At 49.3% G+C, this 15077-nt stretch overlaps 1 protein-coding gene across 1 annotated transcript in view; it reads right to left on the reverse strand.

Annotated features, from left to right (window-relative positions):
• Positions 1-286: 286 nt before the first annotated feature.
• Positions 287-15077, reverse strand: part of RGS6 (regulator of G protein signaling 6) — a 465615-nt gene continuing 450824 nt past the window's right edge. The window contains exons 16-18 of the mRNA XM_008138879.3: positions 4135-4224; positions 628-681; positions 287-500 (exon numbers count right to left, since the gene is read on the reverse strand). Coding sequence (XP_008137101.1) covers positions 480-500; positions 628-681; positions 4135-4224 — 165 coding nt within the window. The 3' untranslated portion in view covers positions 287-479. The remainder of the gene's footprint in view (positions 501-627; positions 682-4134; positions 4225-15077) is intronic.

Consider the following 15077-nt stretch of genomic DNA (forward strand, 5'->3'; position numbering starts at 1 on the left):
AGAAAAGGGACCTGCTTTCCCCCCTCCTCCCCCAGGGCCACCTGCTTTCTTCTCCCTGTCACACTACGCACATGAGGCTGACGAGGACTGTAAGTCATGCAGAGGCCACTAACACACGCCAGCTAGACCACATCGCCAGAACCCATGCAGCACGGCCACCTCCTGCGCACACGAAAGCCGCCTACACAGCAGCAGCAGCTTGCGGCCCGCTCCCGCGGGCCTGCCGGCGTTCACAGAGGGAAATTTGGAATGTTTTTATAGATGAGCTACGGTTCCGAGCCAATTTATTTCGTGAGACAGTTCGATGGCCTTCTCCCTGGGCTGCTGCAGAAGATGCACAAACCGCGCAGCCCCCAGGGCGGCGGGCGGGTCCTTTCTCCTCGGAGCCCTGCACGGAAGGTCAAATGCGAAGCTCGAGGCTGGCGGTGGGGTGTGCACCTTCTGCAGAGGGAGCCGCTTGGTCTTTTGCAATTCCATCCCTAGAAGTGAAGCTGCAGACACTTGCAAAAGAAAAGGGATGTGTTGAGGGGGAAAGCACTGGACTCCCTCCCACCCCAGAGGGAAGGACAACATAAAAGAACTGAGAAAACCAAAGGCACGTGAGGGAACAAAACCAGCTGAACTTACCACACTGCGAGTGAACTTTTCTAAGGAAGTTCTACGACCTTGCTCACTTTCTGGCTTTAGGAAAAACAAACAAAGAAAAAAAAAAAGGTAGGGAGAAAAATACAGAAAAAAAAAATCTTCAGCTTACACGTGGTTTCCAAATAGCACAGCGGCAACTAATGGACAGAAAGCGAAACAGGGTGCAGAAACGGGAAGAGAGAAGCAGCCAGCGCTGTGTGCGGGGGTCAGTGGGGCAGACAGGAAACAGAAGCCCCGGGAGATAGATGCTGCTCTTTGGAGCAGGGAGGGGAGGGGGTGTGCGCCTCCAGGGCTCATTAAACTTCCTCAGGGCTCAGTAGGAGCCACGGCAGCTCTGCAGCCCCCAGGCAGCAGTTGGGGCTGTCTGCTCACTGCTTTCCATTGGCACTGCCCATGTGCAGGAGAGGGAAGGGGGAGACAAGTGGGGACATAGAACAGATTAGCTCTCAGGGCCCTCAGGGTGTGCTGATGGGACATCAAGAAGTGGCTGAGGGTCTGGGTTATGACTTTTCTCTGAGATTGTCCTGCCCAGATGCAGCTAGAAAGTTTGCTGCCTTCAGTGACTCCTTCATGGCCCCCCAATGGCTCTCATTCTGGGTCCTTAGAGTAAGGAGGCTCTATCCATGTCCTTTGCAAAGGGACTTGGGCTTCAGAGGAAGGTTCTGGAACGAAAATGCTCTCAGTACCCAGGCAGGTGACCCCTTCCAAGGTTTACTCACAGACAGCTGCAGGAGGGGCGGAATTTTCTAGGGAACTCTTAGCTGAGGGGCCCGCAACTGGGGCAAGAAAAGGCAAAGCCCGTGGACACTCCCTAGGGCTAGGCGCTCACTACCAGCAGAGGAGGAGACAGTGTGGTGTGCAACTGACTCTCTCCCCAGGTTTTCTGCTTATTTGGGGAGAGAATTATACCCCAAAGACCTGCTAGTTTATCCTAGAGCCCTGTCCCAGGGCCTAGAGCCCAAGACTGGGAAATTTGGAGAGAATACCCACTCACATGGACACACACACACACACACACACACACACACACACACACACACAGCAAATAATGGGAACTAGGGGGCCGAAGAAGCAGCCACGGGTCTGTGGGTATACAGCATGTGCTAGGCGCAGAGGGGGATGGCCAAGAGCAGCCATCTGCCCATGTGGACAGGTCAGAGGGCTCCCTTGGCAGTCATGTCCCCGTCCCCTCGGCTGGCTGCCCGAAGACAGACAGGGCATTGTAGAAGGAAAACACGACATAAGGACCCAGCACTCAGAGCCAGGTTGGTCTCTCTCCTGGCAAAGGGACCAAAGTTTCCACGCTTGGCCCTGAGTAACACACCAAGTGTCCGCTCTGGGGACGGCAGAACTCAGCTTCAATACAGTGGGCGGCCCAAGGGCATGCAGTTGGCCTTGTCAGGCTCCCAGGCCCTGCAGCCAGTGACCTGTGCCTGTCATCCCTGGGCTGTGGTGACCGAGTTGCTGCTGGCAGAGGGGAGCCCTTGGCTGGGCTTAATCGGGTTCCTCTGCCTCACACAGCCTCTCCCAGGAGCCTGGTGCTTAATTGTCTTGGAGGAGCTGTCAAAACCCAGCTCACTCGCTCCTTGGGAACTTGGTTCATCAAAGTGACTAACCTTATCTTCCATACTTAGCACAGAAGGTGAGCCAGGGATGAAGGACCAGAGTCTGTGTCTCCAGACCTTTCTCAGCAGAAAAGTGAGGCCCATTCATATCCCCTCTCTTAGCAGGGAGTGTGACTCTCACACACCTTTTATGACCTGGACAGTTATAAGCCCATCCCTGAAACCCGAAGATCCTAGGCCTACCTGGAAGTGCCGAGTTACAAATCCAGTCCATGCCTGGAGACTCTCAGGAGAAGTGGGGGGAAAGGCAAGTTTTGTCACTGTTTTTGGAAGCAATTAACCCCTGGCTATTAAATGGCCCTTAATTTGGGGGTTGGCCCTGGGTTCCTCCTCTGAGAAGTCTCCTCTATGGGAGGATCTGTAGGCACAGGCATGCCAGCCCCTCCCAGAGCTGGGCTGCGTTTTCTCTTTGTGCTCAAACCCACAGGAGACTGAACGGCCTCTGGCTGCTGCTGGGTGGATTGATAGGCCCAGGCAGCTCAGCCTTCAGAGCCTCAGGATTTCCCCAAATTGTGATCAGTTCTGGGTCTTGAGCCACAGGAATAAGAAACACTTACTTTGACATTCTCCCATGAGATTTGGGCTGGAGATACCCAAAGTCTCCATAACCTTCCTTGAAAAAAATGGGCATCACACATTTGTCAGAGCATCAGCCCCTTCTCCTCCATCCTCTTGCAGGGAACTGGCAAGAGGCCAAGATTCACATTCTCCATCACAGCAGTGGCACCTGAGAGGCACCTGACAATCTGGCTATTCCAGGGTCCTTTACTGTCCTCAGGGATGTCCTCAGGGCTCCCTAAGGGCAGGAGAGCAGGATACATATGCTTGTGGAGACTCTGGAGTTATGTGGTACCAACCAGATATGCAGACAGGACCCTGGCACAGGAGGTGGACAGAACACAGAGGGAGAAAGGCTACATGACCCAGAGGCAGCCCACAGAGCATGGCAATGGACACCACGTGCTGAGGGCCTGGGGTTGGAAGGCTGGGAGCGGAGAAGAAAGGATGAAGATGTGTATATTCCTCAAGGTGCATGGCATGGAAGTCATGGAATGTGGTGCAAGGAGAGACACGCTTAGCCACACGTGGGCCTCAGATCAGAGCTGGAAAGTGCAGAGGATTTGCAGAAGTCACGAGCCACTTTTCAAGCCTCCCCTCTCTCAGACCCCAGGCCCCTCTCGACTCTTCCTTCCCTCCTCCCAGGAACCCAGATGAGTTCATCCCTGCTTCGGTCACCCCTCACCACCTGCATGCTGAAGGTGCCTGGGTCCCCAAATCCAGGTGTTAAGGGCTTCCGGGAACCATGACATAATTCTCAGTGGAGAAGGGGGAAGGAGCTAGGATATGGCTACTTCTTGGTTAAGAGAAAACACACACACTGTGGGCAGGTGAGGGAGAGGAAGTGAGTGTCAAGGAGGGAACGATCCCAGCAATGACTTCAGGTGCCAGATGGCCCCCTTGAAACCTACAAGGTTTTCTCTCCGTCTCTGAGCTGGTGAGGGAGAGACAATCTGTGGGGTGGGGGGCACTTCGTAGAGAGGGGCTCTCTCTGATTTCCTAAGGGGTTCACTGGTGTCCTGCCGGCCCGGTACTCCTGTCCTGAGCCACTGTGGTCACACTCCCTGCTGAAGGCACAGCACGCAGATGGAAGTAATGAGCACATGGAGACAGGATGCCACCATGGGCCTGGGGGTGGTGACAATCCTAACTGTCTTCCATTGGAGCGGGAGCAGATAGAGAAGGGAAAGAAGAAAAGAAAGGTAAATAAAACCCAAGGGATGATATTCTCATTTCACACCAGCAGCAAGCAGCAGGCAAGGATCAATAGTGCTAAGAAAGGCAAGCCTGCCCTTTCCAAAGATACCTTCTTCTTGGCCAGCAGCAAGTCCTGGTAAGCATTTGACCGGAGGAAGCGGGCATAGCTGTCACTCTTCATCAGCTTGTAGATGTGCTCCTGGGAGGGAAGGAGGCAGAAGACACAAGAAGGAACTGTCAGCCGATACTAAAGGGGATTACCACCCAACCAGCCACCGTTTTAGGGGAGAAACGAATGAACCGAGGTAAGCGTGTGTGCACCTAGGAAAACTTGCACCGTGCTTGCCTTGTGTTTTTGTCACACCTAGAAACGCCAAACAAGACATATCGTATCTCTTGGGATAAAAGGCCTTTGAGGATAGTGTTCTTGGTGCCATGTTAGGACGCAGTACTGCTTAATGATGAAACCACAAGCAGAGCAATGAGAAGGGACAAACTATTGACACACTCAACCACTTGGTTGAACCTCAGGGAATTACAGTGTGTGAAAAAGCCCCAGAAGGCTACGCACTGTAGGACTCCACTGATGTAGCATTCTTGGAGTGACAAGTTAGAGAAACAGATGACAGATTAGTGGTTGCCAGAGATTAGAGATGGGAGAGGGAAGGAGAGGGAAGGGAGGTGTGATTAAAAGACAATAGAAGGATTCTGTGGTGATGGACTAGCTCTGTATCTCAGCACATCTTACACATGTGATAGAGTTGTATGTTGTACAGAGCTAAACACACACATTACACACAAGTACCGGCAAAATTAGGAAATCTGATAAACTCAGTAGATGTAGCAATGTTGATATCATGGCTATGACGTTTTACTATAGTTTTGCACATGTTACTGTTAAGGGAAACTGGATAACTGGTATATGTCTGTATTATTTCTTTAAAAAAAATACACACACACACACACACACACACACACACACACACACGAGGCCTGATGCATGAAGATTTGTGCAAGAATAGGCCTTCCTTCCCCTGGCTGCCGGCACCTGCTTCCCTCTGGCACCTGGGACCTGGGCCTTCACTCTGGCCTTCGCTCCAGCACTGCCACCCTCCTGTGGCTCCCTCCACCCCCGTGGGCCTCCACCCCCCCCCCCCCATAGCAGGCATCCCGCCCTGCCCTGGCTGCTCCACGCCTGCACACGCACGCTGCCCAGAGGCCCGGAGCAGCCGGGGCGGGGCAGAATGCCATCTTTGTCATGCCAATTTGCATATTCCCTCCTTATTGGCTGCGGGCACCACCATATTTGTTGTGGAGTGATGGTCAATTTGCATATTACCCTTTTATTAGATAGAATATATATATATATATATATATATATATATATATATATATATTATTGATTTCAGGGAGGAAGGGAGAGGGAGAGAGAGATAGAAACATCAATGATGAGAGAGAATCATTGATAGGTTGCATCCTGCACACCCCACACTGGGAATCCAGCCTGCAACCAGGGCATGTGCCCTGACAAGGAATCCAACTGTGATCTTTTGGTTTATACTTCAATGCTCAACCACTGAGCCACACCAGTCAGGCTGTATTATTTCTTTCAACTGCACTGGAATCCAGAAACATCTCAAAATAAAAAGTTTAATTAAAAAAGAACTCCACATGCAATGATACAATTGGATCGGTTGTGCATGTCCAGGCCACCAGCTCATCCTGGAAGGGTGCCCTTGGAAGCAGATCATGGGGTACGTGGGCAAATATGCCAGGCCTGAGGCTCACATCCAGGAGGACAGATGCTGTGGCATGATGCCTTCTCTTCTCCTGGGCTCCTAGAGGTATTTACATTCTGAATTTGGCAACAAATTTCACCCTTGACTTCCCCATAGCCTCCTGGTCCCTTCCTAAAAGATCTGTCCTCACTAAGGACAGAGAAAGCCTGGTTCATTAAAAGAGGGGGTTTGTCCACTGAAAAAGGGTTATTTATCAGTTGAACTGGAATATAGCTCAGCTGCTCAGGAAGCCTGGCTGTTGCAGGAAAGGACCCGTGAGGAGGGTGGGTGGGACTGTCAGGCAGAAGCCGGTCTGGTAAGGAAGTATCTTCCCAGGTGCACATCATAGTTCACCCTATGAAGCTGGACCAGAGCTCCAGTGCTCGGGAGAAGGGAGAGCTGGTCAGGGAGGTTGAGTGCTGGACTGGTCCGTAAGCACCTCTTCCTCTGGTACTCTTCCCAGGGGAGGGGTGGGAGGAAGGCACATTTCAGAGATACCTGGCCAGGCTGATGGCACATCCCAGAGGAAGCTGGGGCAAGACCCCCTCCCTACCTACCACAAAAGAAAGCAAAAGCAGAGAGCAGAAAACCCCTTGGGCCCCATGTCAATCCCTCACCACCCATCTTCAGTTGGACCATAAGCAGACCTCTCTGGGCATCAGCTTCATTCTTCCTCATATTTATAAAAGCAAGGTGCAACCCTATTAATGGGAATGGGCCCACTGCAGGGAGCCAAGCGGAATTAGCTAGTGGCTTGGATCAGAGCCTGTTTGATAGTCCAGATGTGTTCAGATTTAATACATTTAGTGAGAACATGCCTCGCTGTTTTCCTGTAAATTTCAGACAAAGTCCAGCCCACTCTAGTTTTAAGTTCCTCAAGGGAACAATATGTTTTTATCTCATCTATGCATAGCATCCAACATAGGGTCAAATGTTAGTGGAACTTACATTGTTTCTTGGTTCACAGAAATGCTTCTTTGAATTTAACGTTCAACACATTTGCCGGCTCCATACTAGTTCTGGTTTATGACCTGATCAGTTTCTGCTCTCTGCATAGAATGAGAGTGGGGATCATGCTCAGTCCCAGGGAAGCCCATATGTGAGCATCTTGGTCCATCCTGATGGCCTCAGGGCCCAGACTGAGGGACATGATGGTCTTTGCATTTTTTGTCTCTTTCAAGGATCGCTTTCTTATCCTTTGAGACAGCATGGAGGGACCTGGAGAGTATCATGCTAAGTGAAATAAGCCAATCAGAGAAAGATAAGTATCACATGATCTCACTCATATGTGTAATCTAATGAACAAAATAAAGTGATGAACAAAATAGATCCAGACATAGAAGCATGGAACAGACTGTCAAATCTCAGAGGGAAGGTGGGGGTCGGAAGAGATCAATCAAAGAACTTGCATGCATATATGCACAACCCATGGACACAGAATATAGGGTGGTGAAGGCCTGGGGCAGGGGGTGGGGTTGGGCTAGAAAGGGTCAATGGGGGAAAAGAGAGGGACATACGTAATACTTTCAACAATAAAGATTTTTTTAAAAAAATCTTAGGTACGAATGTTAACACAGAGGAAAAACGACTCACTGTCTCCTTATTCAGCTCAGGTATCACTTCTGTGTGGCCAGCATAGCTAGGTGGCCCTTGAATCATCTGAAGAGACCTGTCAGTCATTCCTGGACCTTCTCTAAATCCCTGTCCAAAGCAACAGGTCCCTGCCTCTTGTTCTGACTTCCTGGAGGAATCTGAATGCCCAGTATGTCTCACAAAATACTCCATTACCCAAGAGGCATAGGGAAGCCTCTCCTAGCCCAGCCCTTCTGGCCTTGGCAGCAAATTCCACCCCCGCTCCAGCTAATTCGTCCAGCATCATAATGTGCAGGAAAAGCCTAGTCCACGGAAAGAAAGAACTTATGAATTAAAAAAGAGCAGGATAAAGCAGATGCCTAAGCACTTAATCACACAAATATATCAGCAGTTATTTATTGAGCATCTTGTAGGTGCCAGGCCCTGTGTCAGGCATTGAGATTACAGCCTGAGAAGTCAGAAGAGGTCCCTGCTATTGTAAAGATTCTATTAGGCAAGACTGATGCACAAAGATCATGGACGGCTACTATGTAAGTCGTCTCAGACCCAAGTCACTATTTAATTTTGATTGGCTCCTTGCAGTGGGCCCATTCCCATTGGTAAGGTTACACTCTGCTTTTGTAAATATGGAAACACATTTGAGCTAAAGGCTACAGAGAAGCAAAAGTAGAGAGTGCTGTGAATGGGTATGAATGGCTAGATGTGGGGAATTGTTGTCTATCAACCAGAAAGACCCTCATCAGGGTAGGAAGATCTTTGTAGAAAGGAATGGGAATTGAAGGTAGGACAGCCTGGTCTTGCTGCTGTATAGATTTGTCAACCAGAGCAAAAAGGACGATCCAGGGCAAGAAGGAAGGAGCAGCAGACAATGGCGGTCTACGCTTGGGGGTGATGGTGGTGTCACTGTGGGTCAGAGGAGTGGTTGGGCATCGCTGTTGTTCTCCCCAGGTCGTATGGACAACGTCACAGCCAGAACCAAGGTGGGGATGGTGTGGGAAGAAAGTAGGAGGGAGAACATGACCTTTGGAAGGTGGGCTGCATAAGGTGACCTTACTCTGCCAACCCGGTTGTTAGCCTCTGGCCATCCCCAGGACAGTCTCAAATTGCCCTATCAAAGCAGATGCAAGGCCTGGTCTGCGGAAAAGCAGAATCAAGAACCTCTGCAGATCTCCTGTGCCCCCTGCAGGGCCGTGACTTCGCCCCTCTGGACTGGGCCTTCCTTTCCCACAGGCTGCAGATCCAGGACTCCTCCACCCTCCTCTCCTCCACCAAGCAAAGCAATGGAGCCTTTGATGTACCCAGTTCTGGAGCTCTGTTCCTTCCTCCTTGCCAGCTTTGTCTTGGAAACGCAAAGACAGTAAACAGGGGGTGGGTGAATGGAGTACTGAGGTTTTTCTGGGAATGAGAATTAAGATAGGACTCGGGGTCTTTGGCCAGTTCCCAAATGCAATGAGTTTATCACTGCCAGGGACAGCAAGTGTACAAAGCTTTTGGCAGTGACCTCTATTGATTTATGGGGGGTTCTGGTTTGTTTCCCCTGCTCTGCAGACAACCGTCTTAAAGGGGAATGTATATCCAGAATCCGCAAAGAGCAGGAGAGCCACTGGTAAAACCGGCCAGCCCCTCTAAGAGCATTCCCGAGGGGCTAGAGAAAAAGAAGCTTGCACAAAATTTTCCTCTTCTTTTTTCCCTGGCTCTACCTTTCTCCCTCTCTCCTTCCCTTCCTCTCTGTCTTTTTTTTTTCTCTCCCCTCCCTCCTTCCCTACCTTCCTCCCTCCTTTTTTCCCCTCTCTCTTCCTAAAAAAGAGATGATTGAGTTGACTGTGAAAGCAGCACTACCAGGGCCCACACCTGCCTTCCTGACCCGGGGGAGGCACCCACTCCAGCGGGAGGATGTCTCTCCGTAGACTGAGAAACAGATGATCTAGAGCTCCAAGTCATACTGACCATCTTACACAGTTCCCACAGGGGCCTCTCTTCTCCACCCTCATTTCCCTCCTTGGGCCTGGCCCTGGGATAGGGAAGGCGGGGAGGTCGGCCTGCCTGGGAGGCTAAGGTGGAAGCAAAAACAACTGGAATCAGTAGGGTCCATGGCACATGTGGGAGCCGGAGGGAGTGAGCGGGACGGGCTGTCTCTACACCACACCTGCCACAAGTCGATGTTTTTCTGGGACAGTCCTCATTTGGAAATCTCCTTTATTTTTTAGACAAAACACAGGGACCCTCACAAGCATTAGGAAGGTGATCAATCAGACAATTGCCTGAGGCCTTGGGCCCCAAGCATGCTGGAGCAGTGAACCTCAGAGCACCCTTCTGTGTCCTCTTTGCTGCGGGGCCCTAAGACAGCTGAGATCTCACTTCCCAGCTTTGGGACGGCCTCCAGGGGTGGGAAACTGCGCAGCTGGAGCGTGGCACGGCTGCCGAGAGCCCTTCTTGTGAGTTTCAAGTGTCCTATTTTCCTTTTCCCAGGTGTATGTGCCTCGTCTCTGCCCTCCGTCCCCGAGCTTCCTGGAACAACATGCAGACTCTGGGAAGTGTTGAGTCCCTTGGGTCCCTTGGAGGAAGATGAGACTGAGGGGCAGAAGGTGATGCTGCTCTGTGGGGTGGTGCAAAGGGAACCAGGCTGGCAGCTCAAGGCTTGCATTCAGGTCCTGACTCTGCCTTTTCCCAGCCCTGTCAATCACCCAATCCAACGAAGAAATATAAGTGAAAGCACCACAAAAATTATATGCATGTAAGGTAATAAAAATCACTGGACTTCACGGCGTGACTGTCCTTGCCAGAGGTGGATGGGGATGAGACGAAAGGCCGAAGATTCTGTGGGGGAGGAGGAAAGGTGAGCAGAGTCCAGCTCTATTATTTTAGTTGCTGTTGTTGTTTGCTCTGAATCAGTGCTTACGTTTAAACCAACCCATTTTACAGATGGGGATATGAAAACTCTAGAAGGTTAAGTGACTGGCTCAAGTACAGACCTAGAATTGGAACCCAGAACTGTATGACCCCAAAGCTCACGCTCTTCCCTTGCAACATGCTGCTTTTCATTGTCCTTGAGTTGTGAGTTTGAGGGGAGTTAGTGTTGCATGGCTGAGACAAAGTCCTCAATGTGGGGCCAGCAGAAATGGTAAGGACCGCCTCTCGAGTCCTAATCGGAGCCATCCTAGTAGGAGATGCAGCCACTGCTCCCCATTCCCTTTCGGGAACCATTCGCTCCCACCACTGTCAGTGATGGTGAGGGACAGGTCATCCAGGGTGACACAGGCTCTGGTGTCTCACCTCACAGGTTGTGTACAACTTGTCTTTCCTACCAGAGGAAGGTCCCCAACCTGGCAAAGCTCTGAGGGCTGACTGGGGCCCTTGGGAAGTCATAAGCAGCAAGTCTGTATCAAAAAAAGTTACCCAGGAGATCTCCTTTCAAGGGGCTCTTAAATCTCCCTTTGCACTCGCTTGCTTTTTTCTCGATTCCTTTATTCAATGCTAACCGTGTCGAGTCACACTCGACATCCGAGTGCAAAAGGTTAAAGTAAAGGTCTTCAGATCTTAGGCATGGTTAGCCAAAGCCTCAGGAAAATTAAAATCTTTTTCAACATAGGTCCTACAGTAGGACAGAGGGCGGGACTGTGCAGTGGAGGAGAGGACGTGTCTGCTTAATAAACTCAGAAGAGGCATCACGGCAATATGGACACCGACTTGGGTCAAAGACAGTAGCTTCTTGTCCTCATGGATGCAGCTTTGGATGACCATCCTAGGATCATGTGGATCTTAAATAAGAAGCCCCCGTTTGAATTTCTTTGTCCTTCTAAGCAGGGCCTCAGAGGACCTTTTCCACATAATGCAGCATTCAAGTCCTAAGAGAGTGTAAGAGTAAATTATCATTTGCCTCCACCCTGCAAAGCATCTGTGTAAACATGTTTAATTTAACTGGCCAAAGGGCACAGCATATTGATGCTGTTCAATCCCCATGCTTAGGTAAGAGTAGCTTCAAAGATAGCTTTGCATATTGCCTTTTACCTACCCAAATATCAGGGGCATTAACCTAGGTGTTTTCCTTTTCCTCTTCAAGGTCATGGGGCTTGGTGCAAGAAATATATGCTCTGAAGCCTCAACAAAAACACTTCGCAATTTAGTTTTCTGATGCCTTCTCTCCAGGAACTACTAGTCTGTGTGGTAATAAACAGAACCCGGCCACAAACAACTGATTTGTTCTTTTCAAAATGCATCCCACCCTCTGTGGTTCATCTCCCCGAAATAAAACCACCCACAGGATGAAATGAGTAACTCCTGGAGCAAGCAGAGCCGTGGCGTTCTTTGTTAAAATATGTCTGGCATGGGAAGTCTACCAGGAAATGCCCTCCAATCGAGGATTAATATCAGGAAACTTGGTGCAGTCTTGTGATACTGGCACACAATGCCACCGCCTCCACCACTGGGGCAAGGACGAACAGCTTTCGCCAGGCCAGGAGACTTGGATTTCTGAGGCATTGATGGTGAACATAAACACGTGCTCCTTTGGGCTCTGGTGTTTAAACAATCAAATGTTAGAAGCCTTGCATTCCTTAATTAACTTGCTTTTAAATATCTAAGGATAGGTGATAATAAAAACTTTTGACTAAAGGCTTCTTGTCTGTTCAAGATGGGTGTAGACTTCAGGGTGTATTTTTCAGCTCTTGCATTATCCTGACCTCATTTTGGCCTTGAGATTGCTTTTTGATCTTTTCATGCACAGATGATGGCCAAGTAGAGTTTTGGTAACTTAGATTGAAGTCTGCTTAAGGGAAGGGACCCTCCTACGTACAGTATATTCCAAGAGCCTAGAACATCTGTACCTTATATGGGTATTCCAAATTTTGCTGAATTGGCATATTGTAGAGATTTAATTAAACTAGTATTGATCATCTACTGTATATATTCTCTAAGGTTATTTGGCAAGCTTTTTTAAAGTGGAAAGCCAAGCCCTAGCCGGCTTGGCTCAGTGGATAGAGTGTTGGCCTGCAGACTGAAAGGTCCCGGGTTTGATTCTGGTCAAGGGCACATGCCCGGGTTGTGGGCTTGATCCCCAGTATGGGGTGAGCAGGAGGCAGCTGATCAATGATTCTCTTTCATCATTGATGTTTCTATCTATCTCTCTTTCTCCCTTCCTCTCTGAAATCAATAAAAATATATTTAAAAAAAAGTTAAAGCAACAATATTTTAAAAAAATGTGCAAAGCCAAGGGACAAATTGCCCTCCTCCCCTTTAAAATGATAGGTACAGCTGAGAGTGCTGTAATTCTGGGCTGAGTTGTCAAGAAAAATTTTTTTAAACCTAACCATGTTACAGAGCATTATTTTAGTATTGTAGGGACTTATAAAAGGAAAAGAAGACAAGACCAAATGCCTACTCTCATCAAAGAACTTTGATATCCAGAGGTGCTGGAGGTTAGACACTGCAGATTCAGGGTGAGGTGGGCATCTCAGCAGATACTGTAGGTCAGGAAAATAGTGGGGCTTGGACAGCTAGGAAGCCTACGAGAGAACCTTCAGGGAACAAAGCCAATGGGCAGAGTTGGTTCACCCCATTCAACTGTCAATCCACTTGATGAACAGATTTCCAATCCAATCCAATCCAATACAATCCAATCCAATCTCAATGAAGTGTTTTCTTAGGCCTGCTCTGTTTTGTTTGTAAAGAATGATGTACTTTTAGACAAGGTCTGCCTAATGGCAAAGAGCCACCGGGGCCTTCTAATTCCTTTGCAATTTCCCTCAGTATAGAACTTTATAGCCCATAGGCCAAGGTCTCCCAACTTCAATGGGAGAGTGGATGTTCATGAAATGGATGGATGGGGAGAGAAACGAATTGAACAAACCCAGTGACACAGTCCTTGGAACATCATTGGGTGCCCTGAGACTTTAAAAATTGAAGCGAGGCAGCCACTGCACCAGCCAGTGGACTCTCATCTCCCTCCTGCAGTCTGCGGAGGCTCTGGGAAGAGGCGAATGCCCTAAGAGGGAGCCTTAGGTTCTTGGTGCTTCCTGTGGTTTCAGTCTGTCCTCCAAAACCCGCCAGCAAAGCTGTAGACCACATGCCCCGAGATTTAGATGTCGTTTGGCTCTAGCTCACTCTGCCCACCACCATCTGCTTCCCCCTCTTGTAGCTCCAAGCCTTCGAAGCTTTCTTACTGTTTTCAGGGTGAATAAATTCATATTTCTTAGGATGACCCTCTAGGCCCCACAAATATGGCTCCTATATTTTTTTTTTCAGCATTTCCCCCCAAGAACTCCTTTCAAGAGCAGGCATCTTCTTGGGAGAAGTCTTTTTTGATCCAACTTGGAATTATGAGACCCTGGGGAATGCAAGAGACATTAAGTTTTGTGAGCACACGTGTATGCATATGTAGCACTTTTTACTTATGTAATTTTCAGGGCTACTGGCTCATCTGATTTCTCAAAAATCCTTAGCGGGTTGAAGAGAAGACACCATCCTCATTTGACAGATGAGGACACTAAGGCACAGAGTGAAGATCGCCTGAGACCACATAGCAAGTGGGTGGCAATGGAGGTCCTCTGAGGCCCCACAGTTGGAAATAGAGATTTCAATCCCTGACATTAAGAACTGAGTCCTTTAAAGAAAAAAACCATGGCCCATTTTCCCTTTTTTTCTCCTCTCACAAGGCTAAATCTGTGAAATTGGAACAACACAGCAAACAGCTGAGGGCTCTGGTCACAGCCCACAGACCTTTATGGAAGATTTGGTCTTGGCCCAAATTTTCAAAAAAGCCAAATGGATCAGCAAAACACAAGTGCAAATGCTGGGCTCCTGCTGACAGGGTAGCTTGTGAAATATTTCCACAGGAAGCAAACACAGGCAATTAACTTTGCTATAACAATGCATGTGGTCAAATGAAAACCGAATCCTCAGAGAGAGCCTGCACCCCGCCCCAGTCCCCATTTCAAATGGATCCATAAATCTGGCTGGGCCTTCATCTGACTACTGACCCCTAATAATAGGGCACATGCTCACACTTCCATCGGCATTCTGACTGGGGCAGGGGGAGGGGAGGGCTCTGAGAACCATTGTGACCAGCTGAGGAAGCCATTCAGAGCTCCTGATCCCGGGTGGGGTAGGGCCTTAGATGTCACCATTCCCACTCTTCAGATGGGCAAACTGAGAAGAGCAAGCTGGAAGAACATAGATGTATAATCTTAGACAGAGCATGTGGCAGAAGTCGAATCAAAGCCTGCTCCTTGGCTGTGGGGATCAGAGTTTCTCCAGCTCTCACATAACAGCCAAGTCCTCAGTACTAACCATCCAGGGGCAGTGTGATCTGAACAGCAGACCCTTGGCCAGCAAGTTGGGAGATCTGAGTGCAAGTCCTGGCTGCTCAGGGGTTGCTAAGGATCTCAACCACCTTTCCTTACCTGGAAACTTCAGCATCACAGCTGTGTAGTTGGTGCAGGCAGCATAGTGGGCCAGGAAGGGTAAGGCAGTGGGAATGTCATGGTACTGGCTGACTTCTCCTTGGTTCACTCTATGACTCAACCCCAATGCAGAAACCTTTGTAGACGGGGAGGTGGGGGGTGGTGGTAGGGGGTGGTTGCTGTTACCACACCAAGACGAAGTCTCCTCTAATCTACTCTCCCAAATAAACTGAAGATTAATCACTCCCAGCCCTCTATCTCTAGGTCTCTAGATTTATTAAAGC

The sequence above is a fragment of the Eptesicus fuscus genome, chromosome 5, assembly GCF_027574615.1.
Source record: "Eptesicus fuscus isolate TK198812 chromosome 5, DD_ASM_mEF_20220401, whole genome shotgun sequence".
In the NCBI taxonomy this organism is placed as follows: Eukaryota; Metazoa; Chordata; class Mammalia; order Chiroptera; family Vespertilionidae; genus Eptesicus; species Eptesicus fuscus.